The sequence below is a fragment of the Gymnoscopelus microlampas genome (assembly GCF_963454915.1).
Source record: "Gymnoscopelus microlampas genome assembly, chromosome: 6".
Classification (NCBI taxonomy): Eukaryota; Metazoa; Chordata; class Actinopteri; order Myctophiformes; family Myctophidae; genus Gymnoscopelus; species Gymnoscopelus microlampas.
In genome coordinates, this window is record NC_139943.1 from 19341394 (window position 1) to 19367554 (window position 26161).

The following is a 26161-nucleotide window of genomic DNA, read 5'->3' on the forward strand; positions in this document are numbered from 1 at the left end:
CCAGGCTGAAAGAGGTCAAGTATCTGGTGGAACAGCTGTGAACATGTGAATGTGGGTGACTCAGTAGCAACCTCTTTACGAGGACATTACACTCTGTCCTTTATCACCTGCCAGGCTCCTCTAAGAGGACACCAGCCACTTCAGAGCCTTTGAAGCTGTGCGAACACAGAGTCCTTATGATTGAAGGACTGAACACATTCATATAAGGAGTCACAGGCTGGCCAGTGTGCTGTGGGACAGTGACAGCACAAGTAGGTCAAAATGACCCCTGGTGTAATGTGGCTGATGTCACGTAGCCTTGGAAAGTCACTGCTAAAGTTGCAATGCCCACATTTCACCCACTTATTCTAAGTTATTGAGTGTAATATTGTCATATATTATAGTAGGACAATAAATAAATGTGTTTTGAGGTAGAAGTGCAGTAGGAGTGCAGTGCACACTGAGAGAAGATCTTCTACCATAGTTTGAGGGCTCAGTTCTAAACCTTACGGTACTTTGGCTAAATGGATAGAACAGTTTACATTTTAGGGAAAATGTCCAATTTAGCATCTATTGCATTGCCAATCCAAAATACTCAAAAAAGTAACGTTTAATGTTGATGGATATTGGGTTACAATATTGAATGTGAACACACAGTAATCGAAGTGATACTGCGTTAGTAGTAGTGGAGCAGTGTCAGTGCAACCAAATATAGTGGCAGCTTACACAGACTGGAGTTCAGACGGCGACATTCTTTCCACAGAGTTATTCCAGTCAGTGAGGATTGTTCCCAGTCTAAAGCCCGAGTTATACTTAGTTATGCATCCTGTTGGGCACCAAAAAATATTTGCTATTTTTGGGGCACCGGCACGCAACTGAATATAAATCAGGCTTAACTTTAACCATGTTATTGTCTACTCCACTATTCTCCATTTAGACTGGGGGAGGGGGCATGTGTGTGTGTGTGTGTGTGTGTGTGTGTGTGTGTGTGTGTGTGTTGGGGGGGGGGGGGGGGGTTAGAAGCCTTTGGTACACAACACAGGGGTCTGACTGCATCTATTCTGCATATGGCTGTACTGACTTTATGTAACAACACAATTGCCCTTCTATCCATCCATTATACAGTATGTATGACGTTAATGTCTAACAATTAAATGTTTCTGCGACTTTTGTAAGTCAAGCAGCTCAATAATCAAAGCTGAATGAACCCAATGAAGCCTGGTCTTTTATCCAATGTATTCATCTCATGCTGGAAACATATATGGCAAACTATTAAACAGTTCTGATAGTGTACATTTCAGTGTGATGCAAAATACTTGTATTACAGTTGATTAATACTGTCATCAATCCTGTGACTGCACGAGGCATCTTATTATTATTATTATTATCATCATCCCTCTAGATTTGATACTTGGTTATTGTTGTCTGAATGTTAACGTTGCTTAGCCCGGTGGACATTGGTAATTGCAGACAGATTATTATAGAACAGGTCTTGCGTTTGTCATTGTAATAAGTGTGCTACAGTACTGTACATAAACTAATATCCCCATGTTATCACCCAATAAATCATTGCAACACTGAAGTTACCTCAAATCTCACTTCCTGTCTGTCAGGTCTGAGTATATACACATTCACCTCTCTGAACACTGTCATGGTAGATAATATACAAGCAGCAGAGAGACAGAGAGAGGGGGGGGGGGGCAGAGAGACATACAGAGGGACACAGAGTGGGAGGGATAGAGAGATACAGATACAGAGACCAGTGGTGGAAGTTGTACTAAACAATTTGTACTTACTGTAAGTAAAAGTAGCAATATCACAATATAGAAATACTATGTTACAATAAAAAATATATATATAAAAAATGTAAGCACAAAAGTATTGTCATCAAAATATATTTAAAGTACCGGTACCTAAAGTAAGAGTCCTCATTATTCAGAATGTCCCGTTTTCAAATATTCTTAAAAGTACTAAAAGTAAAAGGACTCACTATGCAGCATGTCCTGTTTTCAAAACGTATACAAATCTTTTGAAAATAGCAGATCTATAAGCTTGAGTCGCAACGTGTTGTGAGCTTACAGACTGGATTTTTTCAAATAGCCAAAGTACATAGAGTATAGGACTGAAGTGGTCAATGTATGTTTTGTAATAATAATCTAAATCTACAAAGTAACTAGAAACTTAAGTTTTCAAATAATTGTAGTGGAGTAAAAAAAGTACGATAATTGCCTCTGAGATGTAGTGGAATATATATATATATTTTTAAATGGAAATACTCAAGTAAAAAATACCTCAAAATTGTAGTGAAGTACAGTATGTACTTAGTTACTTTCCGCTACTGACAGAGACACAGATAGATACAGAGAGATGAAAGAGAGAAAGGAGTAGAGATACAGTGGTGAGAGGAGGACAGGAGATTAAGACAGGAAAGGAAAATAAATGATGGAACATGAAAGGGAGGGGGAATACGGTAGGGTATGACAAGGAAGGCATGAGCGAGAAAGACGAAAGATGAAAGATGAAAAAGAGAGAGACGACAGGGAAGGAGATCGAGAGGTGGAACCTCATTGATGATGGCTGATGATAAATGTGTGTAGAGGACGGACACACACACACACACACACACACTCAGACACACCTAGGCCACTGGCAGGTTTGATCTCAGGCGACTGTCTGGAACAGGAAGTAGTGAAGAGTCTGTAGGAGGAAGTGGAGGAGCAGGAGGAGCCCTTGGAGGAGTGAGTGGGAGACGTCTCAGAGAGGACCTGAGTGAGGCCAGGGACACCGAGGAGAAAAAAAGGGAGGGGGGGATGACAGGGTGGAGATAGACTTGCGAGCCAGACTGTTGTCTCCCACAATTTCCGAATGCTTCCGTCATACAGACAGTTCCAGACTATATAGCATTCGGAGATTGTGAAATAGTTGTCTGGCTACGCGAGACTAGGCTGGAGACAGAACATTCTCAGGAAATCACAACAGGAAGCACTGACTGGCGATCTCAGTACATACAGTACCCATGTCCCACAGGCATGTACTGTATATGGGTATTTATGGGTATGAAATGAAATTCTTCTTTCTCCTTTCTTGATGCAATGATGGAGCTTGTACGACAAACAATATCACCAACTGCTTCTCACACCTGTAAACCTTGCGATATGACTATACATTTGAGTTGAGTTTATCACTCCGTGTTCAGATTTCACTTGTATGGTCCCTGAAGAGAGTGTTTAATGCGTGTGACTGATGTACTTATCAAAGAGTCTGCTGTCATAATATGGCTTAACGTCGCTGCCGAGCAGAAAACTAACATTTTTGCTACACAAAAGTAGCAAAAATAGCCAATCTGCTATTTGACTCCTGAAAAGTAATAGCTTTGGACATAAGAGTTTACCAACCGACAGCAACGATAAGCAACAGCCTTTTGAAACACATGCAGGGCATTTTCTTTGACTTTGATGAAGACACGGTAACGAAAACATCTTTGCACCTGTAAGAATCTGCTTCTGTGGTTTAAGGTGTTCAAAAGTTACCCAGAAGCCCCTTCACTACCCTGCTATCCTGTTCTGAGTGAGTGGACTGAAGCACATGAACCAGTGCTGAATCTGTCCCCTGGGTACAGTACCTCCATGGAACCAGTCTTTCGGTTGCGGATCATGGGAGATTTCTTCTGGATGCTGATTGGCTCAGATAGAGGAAGTGCCTGGTCCAGCTGGTCTTGGGACAGATCCTCACAACTGCCCTGATTGGTCTGCTTGGCATCGTTCTGATTGGCCAGAGGACACATGATGGAAGTTATGCCAAAATGAAAAATAAGGAAGTGAGGTACAGAATACATTTTAGTATCCAAACGATAAATGTAAATACATTATAGTGGCAGAATGGCTTGGTGATTGGAGAGCCTTCGGTCTTGTGACCAGGAATTCACAGTATTGACTCCCATAACAGCAAATGTATCTGGCATGTGGCACCAGTCTCCTTGAGCAAGACACTTAACCCTCAACCTGCACACACACAAACCTCAGAGGAGGCAGGCCTGAAGCCAAAGCCTAGTGGAGCATTCTCCTCCTCCTCGCAAACTTTGACACCTGGACTGAAATGAAGCTCAACATGGAAACGTTCCTCTGAGAGGGGGTCCTGAAACACACACACACACACACACACACACACACACACACACACACACACACACACACACACACACACACACACACACACACACACACACACACACACACACACACACACACACACACACACACACACACACACACACTTAATTGTAATCTACAGGATGGTCTGTTGGTTAGTCTACTGGTTCATCTAGCAGTCAATCTGGTCAATTTACCTGGTTGTTGTCTTCATACAGCATGATGACTACCTGAGTCATGTAGTTGAGTTCAGACACGGCACTCAGGTAGTCCATAGCCTGCTGCCATTGCTGGTCCTTCTCCTCCTGACACACACACATACAATGTGAGCAACAAAAAAAACATTCATAATCTAACTAATATTGGGGACAGGTTTGCACCTGGAACTGGAACATCTCAATGGCCTCTTTAAGAGATGCAACCATCATCTCATCTCATATCCGGACCATTTCTGTAAATGTACACATATAATATTACAAGGAAGTCGTGAGTTCAGTGATCTGCATTCACAACTTCCTTCAAACTTGTAACATACTATTGTGTTCCATTACTAATGTCATGATTGTGTCTGTTTATTTCCTTCAATATAAGCTCCTAAAAAATGCTTGGAAATACGTATTTAGTCAATCATAACTCTGTCGTTACCGTACAAGTACTAGTAGTATGCCCACCCATTTCCCTTTAGAATCATGTCCCATTTGTAATGATCATCCATTTGTGGGCAGCACAGCTGATTATATGTGGTGGTGGTGGTACAGTAGGATGCCCCAAGTGAAATGTGCCAAAATGTTCATTATCTGCGCGAAAAACAACTATGAACTCTCTAGTAACAGGCAATACACTGGCAATTTTACCAGTCTAGTCACACGTTGCTGTGGGATGGCGTTCCATTCCTCAACCAGGATTCATTGCAGGTCAGCCAACGTGGATGCAATTGTTAACTCATTGAGTGCCATTAACGTGTTTCACGCGTTTTTACCGCTATGGCTCAACGTGCCAATGACGTGTTTGACGTGTTTTTGAAAAAAATAGTTAAAAAATAAATAAATAAATAAATGTTTTTTTGTTTTTTTTGAAAAACATGTCCAGAACCCAAGATATCATCATCTGAAGATTTGCAGCTCCTTGTTTAACTTAGAAATGAAAAAGGCTGTATCTCGCTTCCTAAGCATTTTTTGTTTTCTGTGAAAAAAACTCTGGCAATGGGACAACATCATTCTGAAATAATTCTGGCAATTCTGGCACTCAATGAGTTAAGCTACTCACATACTGTAACACGTACAGCACAAACCAGCTGTCAATGGAGTCAATACCAACAGTACAATACCCTCTTTGACTTTGGCAGAGTAATTTGACACATTACACTTGGGACCCACACTCCCCCCCCCCCCCATAATCAGCAGACCAGCTCATAACACAACTGTTTAAACTAAATGGACAGGCTTTCCAATGATAACGTCCAATGACGTCGACGGAGGACGTCACAAACGTAACATGCACTGATGTCAGTACTATGATGTCACTCCTTGGGGATTTGCTTTGATTTGATTTAGTGCCATCTGATTATAACCTCATTACGAATGTTAAGGGGAATAGCAGAGAGATCACGGATGTCAGATCATGAGTCGTGGGAAAAAAAGGATGAAACATTCTATGTTACGTACGTTTAACAGTCCTCCGTATCTGAAGATGCTAAGCAGAGAATGGACGTGACTCTCACTGGTGAAGTACAGGCGGGTCCTGACATGGCGACCAGGAGACATCACACCACGAGAGTAACTGAAACACAACACATATAGGACTGTTTCTTACCCCTGGAAGGTGCGGAGGTCTGACCAGACATGTTTCCGTGTGTGTGTGTGTGTGTGTGTGTGTGTGTGTGTGTGTGTGTGTGTGTGTGTGTGTGTGTGTGTGTGTGTGTGTGTGTTCTCAGACTCACAGTGGGTGCAGTTTGTTGACAGCCTCATCTTCATGTGTCCTCTGCAGATCCAGTTGGATCTTCTTCATCAGAGGAACACAGTAAGCCTGGGCGATGTCCAGCTTCTCTGCTTTAGTGATCCCATACTCCTGGGGAACAGAGAGGGAGGCTGAAAACAATAATACATTCTCAGTTGCTGCCTGACAAGCTTCACTGATGGAAAGAAACAGATAGCTTAGCCCAGTGGTGCTCAAACATTTTTATGTCAAGGCCCCCAAAATTGGTATTGGCTGCGGACCCCCATTAGAAAATATGTTGTGGCAGGGACACCCATAAGAGAACATTTTTCAAAAATAGCTGATCTACATGGTCACCATTTCAGCTATTTTCGAATGGCCAAAATATAAAATGGGGCTTTAAGAACTGTTCCTCATTTAGCTGGGGGCCCCCCTGGAACCCCCTCAAGGACAACCTGGGGGTCCCCAGACCCTACCTTGAGAACTAGTGGATTAGCCAATAGACAATGGAGCCAGAGGTACAGGATCCACTTCCAACATCCTGCTGTGCTTTTGATAGTGAACACATCATTACAGTTTGAAAATGTAATACTTTAGTGGTGACAGCACAGTATGTGGTTGAACTTTTACGCATGCTGATTGGTCAGCTACTACCGCATCAGTCTTATGGCTAATAAAGCAAATTGCTCTCTCGGTTCTTTAATCACTCCCCATACCCAGGGCAAATACAGGTATAAGATATCTTATCATGCCTACAATTCATCCACCTATTCATTTATTCTTCCCTTTAGTCATTTATTATTGTATTGTAGACATTTTTACATTTATGGAATAATTAGATCAGCAAAACTAGGATACAGAAGACCTTCTGTAGGTAAGCTTATGTGTTAGAGAGAGAGAAGAGAGAGTGGAGAGGAGAGAGGAGAGAGAGAGAGAGAGAGAATATGAGTGAGTGAGTGTGTGACTGTGTGCGTGCATATATACCTGTGGTATGACTATGTCAGCCAGTGCACGGGACAGTGTAAACAGCTCCAGTGTATCGTCCAGACCCAGCGAGGCGTTATGTTGTGTGTCATATTTCACACAATCGTAGATATCAGGGATCTTACTGATGTCATAGCGGCCATTCTTCATGCGGAAGTCTCTTTCTAACTTTGACCAGCGTTGTAACATCAACTCCAGAGTCTCACTGTGGTACAATTGCAGGTCTGTGTTGAATAAAAACAACTATTTAACACACACAAAAACACAGATACATACCCGCATTCACATACTGAAACTAGAAAGAGTCAGGGGGACCTGCATGGCACTGTGTGGCTCGGACAGGGTTGCCTTCACCTTGTGTCACATGTGTCACCAAGGCACTGCTGATATTAATGGGAAACATAACAGCTGATATCCTCAGGGTCCTTGCTGCTGTAGAGATGGTATTTGCGAATGTTCCCATATCAAGCCAGGACCAAATGTGTATTTGTCTGGCCTCTCATCACCGGCAAGAGATAATATAACCTTCCAAACTTCTGTTTGGATTACAACTAGAGAGAACAAGATGTACTCGACCCACCCTACAAACTCAACAAATTTGACATAAGCCTGACCTTAATATTTTACAATTTCAGTTTTAAGCACTTGAAGATTGTAAATCTTGTGTTTAACAAATGATTCACCAAAATCTGAATAGACGCTATGCCCCCCCCCCCTTTTCTCACCGCTGGGTCATATACTGAGCAATATATGGTCGTCTTACCTGCAGACTTGGGGTCCTCCAGTCTCTTGCGTATCTGAGAGGTGAGAGACTGGATCAGGGTGTAGACCTTGTCACAGGTCGTGACTGGGTTCTCAATGAGTTTCATGGAGTTGACCAGAGATGGGCTGTCGGTCGGGGCCAACTGAAACCACGAGGACACAGTCACCATTACATCACGTCCTGTACAATGCATGAATATACACAATCTTTTCCATTTGAATTCCTAGACACTATCCAGTCAGAAGCACTACATTGGACCTACTGTACAGTACCTTCTGGTAGTCATCATGGGTGAAGTCCTTGGGTTTCTGCATGATATCATGCAGTCTGGTTTTGACTTTCTGCTGACAGTCGGTCAGAGAGTCACTGTCACTGTCTAGAAGGCCATTCATGTTGGCACTCTTTACCATCTGAACCAGGATGGGGGTCAACTCACCTTCCAGAGCCAGCAGGCCCTGGGGAGAAACACATGGTCAAGATTACTTCATTATAGATTTATGGTATGTACTATGCATGAGACATTAAATGACAATGAAAAACACATTACAGACTATGTTATTGGTAAGAAAATGCATTGAGGAAAGAATAGTGTAGACGGAATCATTGCAACCTTGGTAAGAGATGCATAGGGCTGTGTAGTTTACACACACACACACACACACACACACACACACACACACACACACACACACACACACAGTTACCTTAGCAAAAGCAGCCGCAGTCATCTGCACTCTGCCCTCGTCTGAGGCATAGATCTTCAGATCATGTCTGTAGGTGCTGTGGAGACGTAGGAGACCACAGCCTGGGAATCCTGCATAGTCACCTACAGTACACCAGAGGGACACAGGACCATCACTGAAGACACAATGTAGCAGTACAGTCACATCATCTCCTCTCTGGGAGGAGAGGATGTCAGGAAAGATTGAACCCACATGGACCATAGATTCTGATGGCTCTTGGAGTGGCACAAAGTCACTTTCAATTCCATGCCTGTTTTCTTCAAAATATAGTGTTTCTTGGTCTTTCAAAATGGCACATATTTATTTATATTTTGGTCAGCTTTATGAGCAGGCTGAATTGAAAGTGAGGTAATGCATTTGTTATTAGGTTAAAGCCCAAATCATTTAAGACATCAGCAGCCCTAGTCTCAAAGAAAGTGAAACGTATAGTAATGTGTCAATCTGTTCTGTATTCAGTCAGTTATGCTTACACAGCTCTGAACATCAAACCACATGGATTTATGTTACAGTACAGAATCTACAGTATCTACTGTATAGCTATCTGTCTGTCATATTTCTTAGGTAGGTAGACTGTGGTTGTAAATGGCTTTAATATTGGATTATCATGCTTTGACATCGAGACAAGCCGTCTCCATTCCCAGCCAAGGATCAGTATACTGTAAGTTTGCCACTCAACAACAGCTATGAAATTAGTGCGATGGTCGCTGTTAGCTCAGTTTCACACAGTCACGCTATAGCTCCTTCGAGCAGGTGGCCAAAATACATTTAATACACTTATTGTCTGCATGTACAGTAATGTTAGCAATAAGAGAATGTACAGTCTATACTTCAATCGTCAAAGTGTCTGTCCCTGGTCCACAGGACTGTTTGTACACTATGGCTCTGAACCTTGTACTACTAACTGGTTGGTCATAGGCCTTGACATACTGTACTGTAGACTCTACATCTCAGAGCGACCAACCAGTAACTGGTCCAAGCTGGGTGGCTGATACTACAGTACATCTATAGTGGACACCAAATCCAAAATGCCCTTGAGCAAGGCACTGGATGCCAAAAATGCTTCAGGGATGCTACTGCACTGCAGCTGAACTCTCTGATTAATTGTGTTACTGTGTGTACAAGCTTATGCCGAAAGACTCAATGTTTTAATTGTCAATAAAGTGATTCTTCTACTCTTTACGAAAAATAAACACATTCTAATCTCCTTTGCTTGTCATTCCCTGTTCTGAAGCTGGGTATTCACTGGTATGTTGGTATGTTGGTGAACTGAATTTAAGTTTATGCTGAGCTTGTACTCAGCTCAGCCTACGTGTAAATTGTACATCTAAGACTCTCTGGATGAGAACACGCCAACCAGGACACACAACCCACTGCAACGTGATATAGAGACCACTGTGCGCAGTGTGCGGGCCCCAAGATGAAGATGAAGTTAGATAACATTTACACGAGAAGAAAGTTAGCTAGCAGATGGAAAGCTGAATGGAGGCCGACGATGAAGGAAGCGAAGGTCGGGGTGTGAGAACGTCCAAGGAACCTAAGGAAGGGCCAGGACTGTCGCTGTGAGGCGTCTGAGCTTACATCACAAGGGAGTCAAAATGAGAGACACACATTCCTAATGACCTGCCGGATTCACAGGTCAGCCAGCAGTTATTAGTGGATTCTGCTGTCATTTATTCCCATAACTATATGTAAATACAGCAGTTATTAGTGGATTCTGCTGTCATTTATTCCCATAACTATATGTAAATACTTCACATATATTTATGTTTCAAAATCTACAAATACTGGCTAAAATGTATGGTGAAAATATGTTTTCAAGGGACCAAATATATTTTCTCCCATACACATTATATATGAAATGTATTGCATATATAAGTATGTCTGGCCATTTGTTTGGTACACTTTGAAACATAGGAAATATATATCCTTTCTGTATGGGATAGTTATCTGGGATTAATTAGATTTTATGTTATGTTTTTAAGCCAAGGAGTGGGCCTATACAAGCTTTATGTTATGTCAAACGAAGATTTGGTCAGGCTAGCAATGACGCCATATCTAAATAACCCCAAGGAACCAACATACATACATACAGTATACATTGTTCTTTCGAAACCCCAGAGGATAACTGTCAAACAATGTATTTGGAAAATACATGAAACAATAATCGTCTGCCTCTATAAATGTTGAACAAAATGTTATTAGCTGGACTAATGGAAACTAATGGACGTGGAAAACTAAGGGATTCAAAGAGGAAGCGGTGATCAATTTCAACGTAACCACAATGCTAGCTGTATTCAGAGCTCCCACGGACTCTCCTGTACCGCACAGTGACCTGCTGTCCCTTCCTGCATTAAAAGATTCCTTGGTTTCACCCAGTAAGTCCTTCTCTTACCCATAGGAGATTCACAGCCCAGGGAGCGCCGGTTAGCGGCTATAGCAGTTTACACAGAGCAACAACAACAGGTAAGAAGAGAAGAGCAGAGTTAATAGACCAAAACCGATGCTGGAGAGAAGGTGCATCACAACAGAGGAGGAAAAGAAACTGTCCTTTGTTTCAAAGGAGGAGGAAGTAGGAGGTGAAGTAAATGCACATCCAGTTGTTTTAAATTAATTGTTTGCATGTCATGCACTATAGGAAGCATAAAGCATTGCTCTAGAAGTGTATCTTTTAAGAGATACAGAGTACAGTGATAGTTCAGTTAAATATTTTACAAAAACATGGTTACAGGTTGAAACTCAAACAGGACTGCACAACTCAGTGTCTCTCTTAAAGGGTCAGTGCCATGAATTTGGTACTTTTTCAGTTTTTCCTTTGTCTGTGGAGTTGACATTACTCTGCTAGAAGAGGACCAAATGAGGAGAATATGTGCAAGGATGTCTGATTGTGAGGACAATCCTAATGAGCATTAACACACTTAACACATTCACTGCCAGAATGTAGCCATTCACGGACATATCCGTGGGGGGGGGCTCCTGTGTACTTTTTTTTTACTATGTATTTTTGGCGAAACATGTTATTTTCAACTGGGTATAACAAGAGAACGGGAGGTCACAGTGATAATTCTTTTTTCACAGAAGCACAGTGATTTCCTCCGTGATTAGCAACCATCAGGGGATCGATCATACTGGAGATAAATATTCTGTGGTTCTTGAAAAATTTGTCAGAATGCTTAAAAATGCTGGCAGAAAGCTACCTGCCAGCATTAGACAGCCCCTGGCAGTGAATGTGTTAACAACACCATATATTGATCATCACTCCTACCAATAAAGACATGGAGATAAGGTTGAAAAACAGTAGACCTTTAACAAACTGACAGTAGCCGATGGATTTTTTTTAAATGAGAGGAAAATCCTATGTCCGGGTAGATGATCAACACGTTTGGTCAGTACCACTGTAACGCACCAAGTTTCTAAACCTCCAGACCAGACACTGTGCACTAGGGGTGGGACGATATATCGATATCGCGATACTTCCTCCCGCGATAAATAATCGATATACTGCATACTACTGTGATACGTTTTTTTCCGACTCTGTATTTGTGTGATGATGATTTTTAACTGTTTGGTGCTATTTTATGTGTTTATGAATTGAATACAAGGACTATCGTGATATATCGTTGGTGAAATTTCATGCAATATATTGTGATATCGCAATATATCGAATATCGTGATATCGAGGGCCTAATATCGCCACAGATATCGTATCGTGAGATATCCACATCGTCCCACCCCTACTGTGCACATGCTTGCCTTTTAACCAGCTATGAGGACTCATTTTGGACATGTACAGTACCATGACCTGCCTGGAGGTCATATCAGACCACAATTTAAAAAAATATCAGTACAGCACCATGACCTGTCTGGAGGCCATATCAGACCACAAGTAAAAACAATATCAAAACAAAGAAAAGTGCCGTATCAAGTTCCTGTTACTGCATGGCCTATGTAATGTTTTCAGAAACATATTTTAGTGTTTAGATCGTTGTATGTTTGTTTACATTCAACATGCAGCACCGCTGCATGCTAGATCAGCTCTGTGTGGACTGACGTATGGATATCATGACATTGGTTGAAATTGGTTGGTAACCTGAATATGTAGAAACAAACAATAAAGCACGCACGTCATCCACTCACTAAAGACCAGGTGCTGGGCAGAGGTCAGAATCCAAAAACAAGAAAGTCTGCACACTGGATCATATCTGTCCAAAGTTTAAAATGTATTGGCTCCTTTACACCATTGGACATGTCGTTTCGAGACCTTACCGTATTTTCAAAAATAGCAGATATAGCAGATCTACAAGCACGCATTTTGAGCTTGTAGATTGGTCATTTCCACTATTCATGTTGTTTTATTTTTTTTGTATAAAGTTATACATTTTTGTTTAGGAAGCCTGAGAGCAAAACAGAAATGTAATTTGTTATTCGTAATGTTCCAGCGTTCAATGACAGAAACACAATTAAATCGTTAATCGCAATTATTTGAGCGACAATTACATTTCATAATAGTGTCAGCCCTAATTACGACCGCAGAATGATACGCTCTAAAAGGGTGAAAGACATATTCTTCATTTCAGATCATCTTTGATAAAGAACACCAAGGAGTTGATCACTTCCTTTTGTTATATTTAAACATACACGACAGGTAATGTCTGTTGTAAACAAACAGGTGGTGGGTGGATGCAGAGTGTGTAGACCTCTACTCTCTGCTCTACATTCAGTACATACTGTCGACATGTGACTGATGGAGTGTTTTTAGTAAAGGAAATGATTGGCTGTAACAAAGATAGGGGTGTGAGTGTGTGTGTGAGTCTGTGTCTGTGTCTGTGTCTGTGTGTGTGTGTGTGTGTGTGTGTGTGTGTGTGTGTGTGTGTGTGAGAGAGCATATGTGTACATAAACATGCTTGCTGTATACACACAGAATGTGTTCTGTATGTATACAGTACGTGTGTGTGTCTACATGTGAGTTCCTGTACGGTATGTCCACAAGCATGTGTGTGTTTTCTGTATTCAGCAGGTGTATGTGACACTGTACATTGTGTGTGTGTGATACGCGATACCTTGTCCTCCAGGATACATGCATCGGAAGGCTCTACCCAGCTCCTCTGCCTGCACCCTGCCTGCTGGCGTCAGCTCTCCACCCCACTTCAAAACCAGCAGCAGAGAAGGACCCTCCCTGTGACTGTCTGCGCACACACACATACACACACACACACACACACACACACACACACACACACACACACACACACACACACACACACACACACACACACACACACACACACACACACACACACACACACACACACACACACACACACACACACACACACACACACACGCACACACACGCACACACACACACACACACAATTCATATAGACACAATGGTGACTCAAAGTAACTACATACTGTAAGAGGTCATGTCAATCTGAGTTATACTTGCGCCATATACTGCGCCAGGGCTCCATCATTTTGGCCACAAATGTGCCCAAAAAGTGTGACAAAACTTTTGAATTGGACAAACACAGATCCAAACCGGTAATACGAACTTTCAGCTCCCGTCTTTCACTGGTTTCAAATTCATAATGTTGCCATATTGGCACTGTTTATTTTATTTAGACCAACACAGGCTACTGGTTACATTAGATAGGTCACTGACACTGATTGTTGTGTGACACAAGCAGTCCTCAATTCCGCATGGTTGACAAAGACAAGCTTGTTCATTTATCATTTCATGTAACAGGTTCATGGACACTGGATCAGAGAAACCTTGACAATTAACAGCAGCTGGTGGAGTCAGACGTTTTGTCAGCTGTTTAGATATGTAAGACTTTGTAAATAACGCACTGGGTGTCTGTGTAATCTCTCATCTTTTACCCAGTTGGCTCAGCCATTCCCTTCTTCTGATAGTTCTTGCATTGTGTCTTTGCGTTTGGTGTGTACAACTATAGCAGCCACAAGCTGCTGTAATAAATGTGTGTTGTGTCTGTAGGTCGTCCTCAGACAATGTACTATAAACACAACATGCACTACCACGAATGAGTCGCCTACACTGCAGAACCACCCACAGTGCAATGCTACGTTTTATCGTTTGTAAACAAAACATAATCATGTTAATCACGTTTTCATATTGCTTATTACTAATACAATACAAAATGGATTTAGTAACAAAAGGTAAGTAAACACAATTTTGTTGGCAGCACATATATTGACGTACACCTGTCGACCTACAAAACTGTATAATAAAATAGCCCTCAAAATGTCAGAAATAAGTGAAGGTTTAAACCTGGCAAGCTACCGTCATTCCTGTTCCGGCACTTGTGGAAATGCCATGGGGTAACCAAAAAATGTAGACTTCATCTTCCAGGGAGCATGAAGGTGCACAGTAGAGCCCTCTCCGGGACTGTTAACCTAATCCCACACCCGCCCACTCCAGCTGGATTTCTGTTACCATTACCGCCAATGGTTTCAACCTGTCCTGCCCTGCCCACAGCAAAGTTTAAGTGCCGCCAGCTCCCGCGACATTTTAATTGGGACCCAAATACAAACGGAAAGATAGAATGAGGAGAGGGGGGGGGGGTCACAGGCTTTGACAATTTCAGCACTTGGACAGAGACACAGTGAGCTGGACTAACTGCTGATCAGTATATATATAATATATATATATATATGAATGAATGAATGATACATGAATACATGTACCCATGACCCGTCAGTAACAAAAATTAAAAAAATTACATTCTCCTCCACAAGACTTTCAATTAGGCTGTCATTAATCTGATCCCAATACAGGGCTTTAGTGCAGCGCAAGTTTCATGGCCATCCGTCCAGTAGTTTTTGATATATGTTGTTTGTGAGTGACCAAAGTGTTGGGTGGAATTATTTTCTAAAACTATGTGTAATGTGATGAATGTTAACTGTATGTTTATTATTTACACACACACACAAGATACACAGTTAAGGGCCTTTCACACTGAGCACATTAACTATGTTGTTCACCATCGTATTAGTTTTATAGTTGGTGTGAACTCCGCCATCCACTTGACCACTTTTGAAAAACGTTAAAACAATATTTTTATAGTTATAGTTATAGTGCTCACTGCTCAGTGTGAATGGCCCTTAAAGCTCATTCCCACAGTGTGAAGTGGATATGTGTGTGTACTGTACACACACACACACACACACACACACGGGTTGTGCTTCTACAACACACTTAAACACACAAAAAAGAGCTACTGTATATAGATATATAAACAACGATGCCAGCTAGCCCTATAGTACGTGTTCAGCTGTGTGTGTGTGTGTGTGTGTGTATGTGTATACCTTCCTCTTCGCTGGAGGCTTTAAGTTGTCCGTTGGGAAGGTAGGTCATCTGAACCTTCCTGTTGATGCCAGAGAAGTGACCGTACCTACACCGTGCACACACCAGACATACAGGCCATGTATCATTGTTGTCTTCTAACAATGAATCAAACATGTCATGTTTGGCAACACCATCACACTTCTGTTCCATTCTGTGTCCATGACAATAAGCAGAATGGAACTAGAAATACACACACACACACACACATAAGGTTTCACACAAACAAATGCAGGATAACAGGTGTTTGTCTAGGAGTCAGTCATTCAGTTCAGTGCTTTAGAGCTATAGTACGTTAACTACAAGAGTTGACAAAGTATGCTTTCTGTGTGTGTGTGTGTGCGTGTGTGCGTGTGTGTGTGTGTGTGTGTGTGTGTGTGTGTGTGTGTGTGTGTGTGTGTGTGTGTGTGTGTGTGTGTGAGTGTGTGCGTGCGTTAATGCCCATTGTTTGAGGGCTTGCCCTTTACTTTGTAAGAGGTTATGACATCAACAGTATGCACGGTCACAAAGTGCACAGCGCGCGCACACACACACACACACACACACACACACACACACACACACACACACACACACACACACACACACACACACACACACACACACACACACACACACACACACACACACACACACACACACACACACACACACACACACACACACACAACACTCTAAGGACCTTTTGATAGCCAATATGGTAATTATTTGGCACATTTGGCCTCCGTTTAATGACCACATAGAATTCTGTAATAGAACAGACATCTGTTCAGAGAAACTACCTGATGATGGACCCCTCATTAAAAACACACGAAGCCCTGTGAAGGTTCATGACCCTACATCAACCCTCACATTGCAAGACCTGGATTAAGTGGCATTAGGAAAAGTGTTGGTTTAATACTACTTGGAGTTAGGGCTGTCACGATCACAACATTTTATTGGACGATTAATTGTCGTACAAGCTCACAATGTGTCGATTGGCTTGTAGATTGGCTATTTCCACGATTCTTTTGAAAATGCTTGAACATGTATGAACCTTTTATTCAACATGGAAACTATAATGACGATTAGGACAATTATGAAAAAAGAATTGTGATAATCTCCAATAATTGTGTTCAGGTGATTATATAATAATTATGACAGGCCTACTTGGAGAACTAGACAGGGGGTGTTTGCCACAGATATCAGATAGATTTTTGATTTGTCTGTGACAACTAATAAACAGTAAATATTAGTTTCACATAATTTTATTGTGTTCTATATACAGTAAAGACACACGCGTATGCCCATTTTGTTCCATTTGTACATTCTCAGAGTTAAATATAGACTCAGGATTTTGTATCTCTAGTGTGATAAAACAAAAAATAAGGAAGTCCAGTACAGCATTTACTGCTGGAACCACAATGCACCTCTATGTTTCTGTGCTTATTTAGTGGATTCAGAGTTGTGAATAACACAGGTTATTGTCAGAATGATGGTCAATACTAAATATTTCAGTATAGTTGATGGGTTCTTACAGTAACAGGTGGAGGGAACAGAATATAACAGAGGGAGGTAAGGTGAGAAAGACAGTCAGTTACTGAGTGGTAAGAATGACATGCAAAGTAATCATGGCTATAAAGTGGCAAAAACAGCCACGCACGCACGCACACGCACGCACGCAGCAGAAACATAAGTCATGTAATCATTTTCCCCTGTGTGTACAGCTAGGTTAATGACTACTGTTGTTAATGGGACTAATACACAGCGTACTAAACATTAGGAACACTTTGCGAACGTTGTAAATCTTTTTTGCAAATCTAATGTCTCAACTGACTTAAAAATAGGCTTAATATAAATCTATAAAATACATCTGAAACGTTAAAAAGTACCTCTCTCATGACTGAACACTTCTTGCCCGGTCTTTCTGTTTAATAGAGAAGACTAGTTGCATCAAGTGGTCGAGGCTGCCCAGTAAAGGAACATTCCCAAGTCTGAACCCTAGTCTTTGAATCCTGTCAAAGTGTCCTTGAGCAAGACACTGTACCCTACAATCCTGCTCACTCATAAGTCACTGTGAAGTGAGTGAAATGTTCCTAATGTCTGGTACAGAGTGTAACCGCATTATTTATACACAGACTGACTGAGTCACTGACTCACTGAGTGTCATTCAAACTGGACTCCCTTCAAGAGAGACAGAGAAGGGGGAGAGAGAGAGAGAGAGAACAGGAAGAGATGGATGGAGGTAGAAGAGAAATCAGTGTGAGTGGAGTTGAAAGAGACGTGTGAGGGACCAGACAATAGACGAGGGAGAGAGAGTCAGAGGAAGAAAGGGGGATGATGGAGAGAAATGTATGGAGGAATGGAGAGGAAGAAGTAGGAAAAGAGAGGGATAGAGAAAACAGAAAATAAAAAAGGGAGTTAGACTCTGGAGAAAAGCAGCGTTTTAAAGAAGTGTGTGTGTGTGTGTGTGTGTGTGTGTGTGTGTGTGTGTGTGTGTGTGTGTGTGTGTGTGTGTGTGTGTGTGTGTGTGTGTGTGTGTGTGTGTGTGCATGTGTGAATCATTGTGTGCATAATTGTGCATGTGTGTTGTCTTACATCTCCAGGACAGTCTTGAGTTGTTCCAGTTTCGATTTCTTCTCTTCGATCTCACAGTCGTTGTGTTGAACCAGCTCCACCAATAACAGACGGGCAATGTCCAGCACTTCCTGAAACACACAGGAAGTTACCATGCAACTGCATGAGCAGACAGAATAATGACACTGACGTTTGGGGAATAGATTTCAGTAGATTTAGCGTATTTTAATCACTGTGTATACAGTATGTCTATTTTTGTCTATCTGTGTTCCTCTGCCTGCAACAACTCACTATTTTCATGGCAGCATTAACTGGCACTAGTGTGTTATTAGTAAACCTACAGCTGATAGCTGTCCATGGAACCTACTTTTAAATGTTGAAGGACCACACTGATGGTCTTGCATGTTTAGTCTGTTTGACTATGACTCACTGTATACTAAATAATTTTGAGGAAGCCATTGCATTCCATTCCTTTCAGTACACTATGATTAACTTGCTTGAGATAGGAAAACTTGCTTGAGATAGGTAATGTAATACACTCAACTTCAGTGCAGATATTTAAGTTAACGTTGCATTTTAACACATTTATTATAATTATTATATCATAATTATTTTGAAAAAAATTCAGATGTCCATTACATGGACTCAATTATTGAGGTACATTTTCACAAACTTTTACCAACGTTGGATAAAATGTTCCCATGTCATTGAGTCTACAGTATGTCTGCTGCACAGTTTCAGTCTGTGATCCTGTGTCTAATCTTGTATGAATCTCTAAACTATTTCTGATTCTGGACTGCAAATATTTAATAATAAGAGCAGAAGGTCAAAAAGGAAGATAATCTAAATCACTTTACTATACAGTTTGAACAGATATATGATCAAATAGATTCGAAGTGAAAGATGACACTGAAAAACACGGACAGGGAGAAACGGACGGAAACAGACCTGTAGTTGTTTTGGTTTTTTAAGCTTTAGCTTTCCTGACTTGTAGCCTCCACACTTCTCAAACAACTCAAAGAATCTGGACAACACACAGAGACAGGGACAGACAGACAGACACATATGACAGAGACACAGCAGCATTATGAATCCACAAGGACAGATCAGTGTTTCTCCACAACCAGATCTTGACCTAAAGACCTAAAGGTTCATTAAGATGTTCTGTCCAGGTCAAAGGCATTAATACATGTGGTCATGACTTCATCATCAAAGCAAAAATTTAAGTCACAAAACTAAACTAATAGTGACTTATTGGGCTAAGATGGTTGAGGAGGGACAATCCTCGGCAGTCTGTTCCAAGAAAAACAACCTCCTTGAAACCACCTGTTATGCTGAGATGAAAAATCCATCAAAAACGAAATGGTGCCAAGACAGCAGATCAATACAACAGCTATAACACTGTACAACAGCTAAACACAAAACAAATAAATCAAATAGTAATAAAATAAAAAGAGTAACAAGGAATTGGACTTACAAAGGGTGTCTGACTTCCATTTTCATCTTCTGCTTGGGTGTGCGGTCGCCATGACGCATGACAGCGATGACACAACGCAGCTCCATCCTGAAGGAGGGGAGGAACGGAGCGGAACATAACGTTACCTGTAACGTTATGTTATGTGTGTAACGTAAAATCATAAAACATAGTAGAATATAACAGAACAGAACTCACGGCAGAATAAAATGTCCTAGGCATAAGGTTGGTAAGCTAGTGGTAAAACACGACTAGCTAATATACATCTAATAAACACAATCAAACTATGTAATACAAATACAAGGTGGATCAAGTAGAGGAAGAGCCAGAAGGAGAAGGTGAGGAAAAGACAGAACAGCCTTAAATAACTAAATCTGGACTAACAATTCCAAACCATCCTACTACCTAACAACATGTCAGCTGTTGCTACAGCCATGAGCTGGAGTTCTAAAGTCATGAGAATATGACACCACTCTTAGTGCCCTTCCCTAGACAGCACATTTTAAGACATTTTGCTGGGACATATCTTGTGCGACAATCCAAGGTTGCATGACATGACCAATGGCAATGGGAACTTTCCTCTTCCTGAAATTGTAACAACTAACTTTTGTTACACACTATGGCTTCAACCAAGTTAAAATAAATGTAAGTATACTGTATAACTATTGTAGACCATTGCACATGATCTGCTTCCCTTCATTACCTTCATCATAAACATATCTGTAACTTCAGGCTGTGTCCCATCAGCCAAAGTCACGCCGCTGCTAAAGAAACCAACTCTTGACTCCTCGAACGTCAAGAACTACAGACTGGTATTACTCCTTTCCTTTCTTTCCAAATTCTTGAACGTATCGTTTCCAATCAGCTTTCTCTCCATCTCTCACAGAACAACCTGCTGGATCCTAACCAGTCAGGATTTGAACCGGCCCACTCCACAGAAACTGCACTCCTTGCAGTCACAGAAGCACTACTGTACATGCTGCCTCCCACTCTGCAGTCCTAATTCTTCTGGATATATCAGCAGCATTTGACGCACCACCAGCTACTCCTGGACACCCTTGCTGACCTAGGCATCGCTGGGACGGCACTAAAGTGTTTCTCCTCCTACCGGACTGACCGCACCTACTGTACCAGGTTTCTTGTGGAAAGGTTTGCTTTCATCCGCCCGCACCCTCCTGATCGGGATCCCCCAGGGATCTGTACTTGGCCCCCACCTTTTCTCCCAGCACACAAAATCTCTTGGCTCCGTTATCTCTGCTCTCAATCTATCTTATCACTGCTATGCCGATGACACCCCCCCCTCTCTGACTCTTCTCAGTTCTCAATACCTCAAGCTGAACCCAGACAAGACAGAGCTTCTCTTCTTCCCAGGTAAGTCCTGCCCCATGCAGGATCTAACTATTTCCATAGACAATGCCCCGGTGACTTCGGTTCCAACAGCCAAGAACCTTGGTGTTGTCCTGGACAGTCAGCTCTTATTCAAGGCACACATTGCAGCGGTCACTCGATCCTGTAGGTTTACACACTATAACATTTGAAGGATCAGACCCTTCCTCACCCAGGAGTCAGCCCAGCTCCTTATCCAGACCTCAGTCATAATCAAAACTTGACTACTGTAACTCACTTCTTACTGGCCTCCCGGCATGAGCACTTAATTCCCTCCAAATGATCCCCGAATGAAAGCTGCAGCACGCTTGGTCTTCAACCAGACAAAATCTTTCACACGTCTCCCCCCTTCTACGCTCCCTCCATTGGCTCCAACCCTACAACCCCTCCTGCTCACTCAGATCAGCTAACATAGGGAAGCTATTAGAACCTTCCCTAAAACATTGCTCCACACGACTCTTCTACCTTCTGGCTCCCAAACTGTGGAACGAACTCCCCATTGCAGTTAGAACTGCAGACTCACTCCCAATCTTCCACCGTAATTTGAAGACTCACCTTAAACTTAGCCCGTAGCATTTGCCGTAGCTATTACCATTTCTAATTTTCTATGCATTGGATGCATTACCACATGTTTACCACATGTTTACCATCTGCTAAATGCCTGAATTGTAAATTGTTATTACAATGCTGTATTATGCTAACTTAAGGTAGCCTCAGCACATTGATTCCTGATGGAAAGGTACTTACATGGTTCCTGAGGTTGTGGGGACAATGGGGATGTCTTCAGCCTCCATGGGGATGGACCAGGGGATATGGAACTGAGGAGCCAATTCTCTCATCACCATGTTCCTGGTAGGATAGTACAACAACAACATACTCACAATCCTTGAATTATAAACAGTCAAAAAGGAATGCTAACCAGCTTCGATGATACATTTTTTTGAGAGATGCGGGAGGCGTAGAGAAAGAAAAAAACAAATTCACACCAGAGACTCAGGTTCAATTCCCGGCATCAGTGCCTCTGGCTTGACCGGGGAGCGAGGGATCATAACATTTTCACTTCTTGGGGCAACCGTTCAGAAAGGATCAAATGGGTCGGGACCCATTTAAGGGCGTAGAGTAAATATCCCTTTATTTTTTGTTTCCTACATTTCGTCTTTTATTATTATTATTTAAAACATTAAAAAAACAAATTCCCCCAATTGTTCATGAATTAAAAACAAATGGACTGTGAGTGGCATTGGCAGAGACAAGGGACCACGTTACACACAAGGGATAGTCGACAAAGTAGATTGGGGAGAAAATGAGTGAGAAAAAAACCACAAAAAAAGTAAAAGAAAAACAGCAAAACATCTCAAAACGTTTTTCAATTCATAATTTGGTCATGCTTTATATATGTTGAAACACATGCATGTTCTCAGTATGTGACAAGTCATCATGGACAAGAGTATCATGAACTAGTTTATTAATATCCATAACTGCATGCACAGGAACAGCTAAGTTTTCACTTGGTTTGCATTAGTGTGTAGAGAGACTGAGAGCTGAGGTCGTAAAGGTTCAGTTACTCTGTGGTACGGGAGATAAATCATGGGGCTAATTGAGATGTTACGGTGATATCTCTATCCTTACACTTCAAAGTGATACAAGGCTAAATTACAGCTATGCTAGTACTCATCCTAAGTACAACAACATATTTGACATGATGTTGACTAAACGAAACCGTGAAGAGAAGCTCTTGGAAAGCTGAGAGTTTATAAAGATACAAGGAATAGCTGGGCAAAATTATGCCAAAATTTCAGGCCAAAGTAAAATTCCCATTTAATTTGTGAAGAAAGATTACCAACTGTATTATCTTTTAATCAATCCATCTAGTGCAAAAGAAACAATGTTCTTATCAAGTGTGTAATAACCTAACCATAACCTGCAGACAATGGGTCTGTTGTTCTATGCAATTTTATAGCATCCTACTGTATTACTGTAAAAAAAAAAACAATGCTTACCTCAGGAAATCAGATTTTTCAAAGCAAAGATTATGTAATTTTTTATCTCCATTTTATTATTTTCTATTTCCTCCCTGCCTACCATTTTGTACCTAAATGAATAAACTCAACACCCACCCTAGTACTTTGGCACAGTCATCATAGTATTTCATGGAGTTTTTGACAAAGGAGAAGCCATTGACGTCACAGACGAACGAGTGTCCATTAGCTCTGAGAAGGTCAAAGCCACACACCGTTTGCTGCAGGAAGACAGAAAATAATGATATTTGCTAAATGTTAATCAATGCTTCATGATATTTGCTAAGTGTAAATCAATGCTTCGTGAAAATAATAAAAAGGTTATATCTACAGTTTGGTACCCTATTTTCAATACGACTTTTACTGGCTGAGCTTTTGATCTGTTCAAACAGTGCATGAATCATGTCATATGGCAAAGCTGATGAAGTTACCTTAAAGGCGAGGCAGACCTTGCGTGCTACAAGCTTCTCCATGGCTGTGAGCATGACGGGGTACCGGATCTCCTTCCCCTCGCTGTCCCGCTCAACCTTCCCATCCAGAGCCGGGGATTTCCGTGCCTCAGCATGGGCATAATCTGGACCCACCGTGTATACCTGGTGCCCAAAACAACCACCAGACACACACATTTAGAGGCCCCTCAATGTGGGATAAAAATTTGGGGCAGATCGGATTAGTTGCTCCAAATTTCATTCCGATCGATTCTGTGGTTTTGGAGATTAAATGTTCGCAGACAGATAGACAAACAGACAAACGGACAGGGGCAAAAACAGTCTCCGGCCTTCGGCCGTTCGCCTTGGCAGCGAGAGACGATAAAAGACCAGCACTAAACAACTAGTAAACACAGTACCTTGACGTCAGTACCGTCTGTAGGCATGAACTCCTCGTAGATGTAGGATCCTGTCTTCCTCACGTTGCTCTCTGGAGAATAAACACTGCTACGACTTCCTATCTACAGCAGAGAGAGAAGAAAATATGGAGGGGGAGAGAGCGAGAGAGAAACTTATTGTTTCTGTGCAGAAATGGGTTTGGGAAATCTTTCTAAAGAGCCTCAAACTGCTCCCTCCGGTAGAATACACAGTGTTAATTTAACAGTGTGTGTATTAATGTTTTTTTGAGGTAACCAATTATTTATCCCCAATTTAGTCATTATACCAATTAATTCCTCCCACTGCTGCTGTATCCTACTGGCACACCTGCCAGTGAGGAGCCCCCATCGGGAGGACATAGAGCCTTCGTCCTACTCCTCCCGTTCAACATTTAGGTGCTGCCCCAGTCCGTAGGAGTGTACAAATAAAGCATTTTAATAATTAACATGACCTTTATGGTTTGGGAATCCTACCTTCCTGAAGAGTCTCTGGCTGCCTCCTCCAGCTGAGGTAGGGTAGTAGATGTACACATTGTGGTCTTCAGCGCACACAGGTTTCTCCACAAATGGTTTGGGAAAGGCCACTCCATTCACCTCAACATGGTCCTCCCCTTCCACCAGACTACAGTCTGAGTGACAGCAGAGACAGCCAATCAGATAACACTTACGAGATGTTTTCTTCATCATCTGTCATTATACAGCATGATGCACTTGAATTCTATTTTCAATACATCCATGGTATTTACATACATTACTATCAACTGGAATAGTCACTTGCTTGTCTATTCACTTGTGTAATAGTCACTGGCTTATATTAGTTGTATTATCATTAATACTTTTGTATGTATGTATTATTTAATGTTTTTGCTTTTATTTGTTGTTTTTATTCATTGTTTGTGGGAAACACACAAGTAAGGCGTAGGAGAGAGACAGACAGTAGGAAAGCTACGAGGAGACACAGAATAGAGTAGGGTCTTCCTAGTACTAGGCAATAAAGATGCATGGATCGGCACTGATGTGACTCGAATATGCATGTACACATAAATCATCCTTCCACCATCCACACAAATTAATTATTTCTTCGATATACAGTTCCCCATCCGCGTGAACACAACTTATTAATCATTTAATACAGAGTAGACACTAGACAGTACTGTGAGAAGCCCAAATTAAACATAAACGTCTACTGCAGTAGCTACTAGTTACCCCACCGCAGCCATGAAGCTTACAGTGAAGCTGTCAAAGACGCACACCAAGTGTGTGTTTTTCTCCTCCAACCGTCAGCTCTCCTACGCAGAACGACTGATTGTGGAGCTCCTGCTAGGTGAGATGTCGGATGTCGGGAGTAAATACAAAGCGGTTTGTTGACTCAAAGACTACTCAGGGGCTTGTTTTGTTTGCAGGCACATAAAAGCAGAGAGAAACTATACACAGGACCCCTCCAGCGTTCATTTACCAGTTACTATTTAACTCTCCCCCTGCCCCTAACTCTCACCCTTTACTTCAAGAAAGTACCAAGCCCCTTCTTTTCCGCCATCAACCATGTTATAGCACCTGTTGTAACTGTAGTCTACCAAGACTCAGCACAAAGGCAAACAAGTTCGGTGGGCTATTGGCTAAGGTCGGCGATCCCAGCTGCGGAGCGCTTGTCTATATGTCTTCAGTGAGTTGCAATTTCATTATTGGTGTGTCAAAATCAATACATCTGAAAAGGCTGTTTTGATGCTTATGTTGAAATATTTCAACTTGCGTGAAGATGAGGAAGTTGACTTTGTATGTAATTATGACGTGTAGAAGTGACAGACAATCTTAGAGGGAGTCAGAGTAGGAGAGACAGACAGTAGGACAATCTTAGAGGGAGTCAGAGTAGGAGAGACAGACAGTAGGAAAGCTGAGATGAAGACAGTGTAGAAGAGACAGACAGTAGGAAAGCTGAGAGGGAGAGTG

General features: G+C 41.7%; 1 protein-coding gene across 3 annotated transcripts in view; it reads right to left on the bottom strand.

Moving 5' to 3' along the window:
* The window catches only part of ppip5k1b (diphosphoinositol pentakisphosphate kinase 1b), a 65798-nt gene that overhangs the window by 18765 nt on the left and 20872 nt on the right, over positions 1-26161 (bottom strand). For all 3 annotated transcript variants that reach the window (XM_084060491.1, XM_084060490.1, XM_084060489.1), the window contains exons 6-25: positions 24689-24843; positions 24197-24298; positions 23781-23942; positions 23449-23570; positions 22079-22180; positions 19949-20035; positions 19420-19495; positions 18493-18602; positions 15879-15964; positions 13610-13735; positions 8514-8635; positions 8082-8264; positions 7810-7951; positions 7047-7270; positions 6067-6194; positions 5792-5906; positions 4325-4432; positions 3997-4113; positions 3602-3742; positions 2618-2744 (exon numbers count right to left, since the gene is read on the bottom strand). In XM_084060491.1, coding sequence (XP_083916617.1) covers positions 2618-2744; positions 3602-3742; positions 3997-4113; positions 4325-4432; positions 5792-5906; positions 6067-6194; positions 7047-7270; positions 7810-7951; positions 8082-8264; positions 8514-8635; positions 13610-13735; positions 15879-15964; positions 18493-18602; positions 19420-19495; positions 19949-20035; positions 22079-22180; positions 23449-23570; positions 23781-23942; positions 24197-24298; positions 24689-24843 — 2535 coding nt within the window. The remainder of the gene's footprint in view (positions 1-2617; positions 2745-3601; positions 3743-3996; positions 4114-4324; positions 4433-5791; positions 5907-6066; positions 6195-7046; positions 7271-7809; positions 7952-8081; positions 8265-8513; positions 8636-13609; positions 13736-15878; positions 15965-18492; positions 18603-19419; positions 19496-19948; positions 20036-22078; positions 22181-23448; positions 23571-23780; positions 23943-24196; positions 24299-24688; positions 24844-26161) is intronic.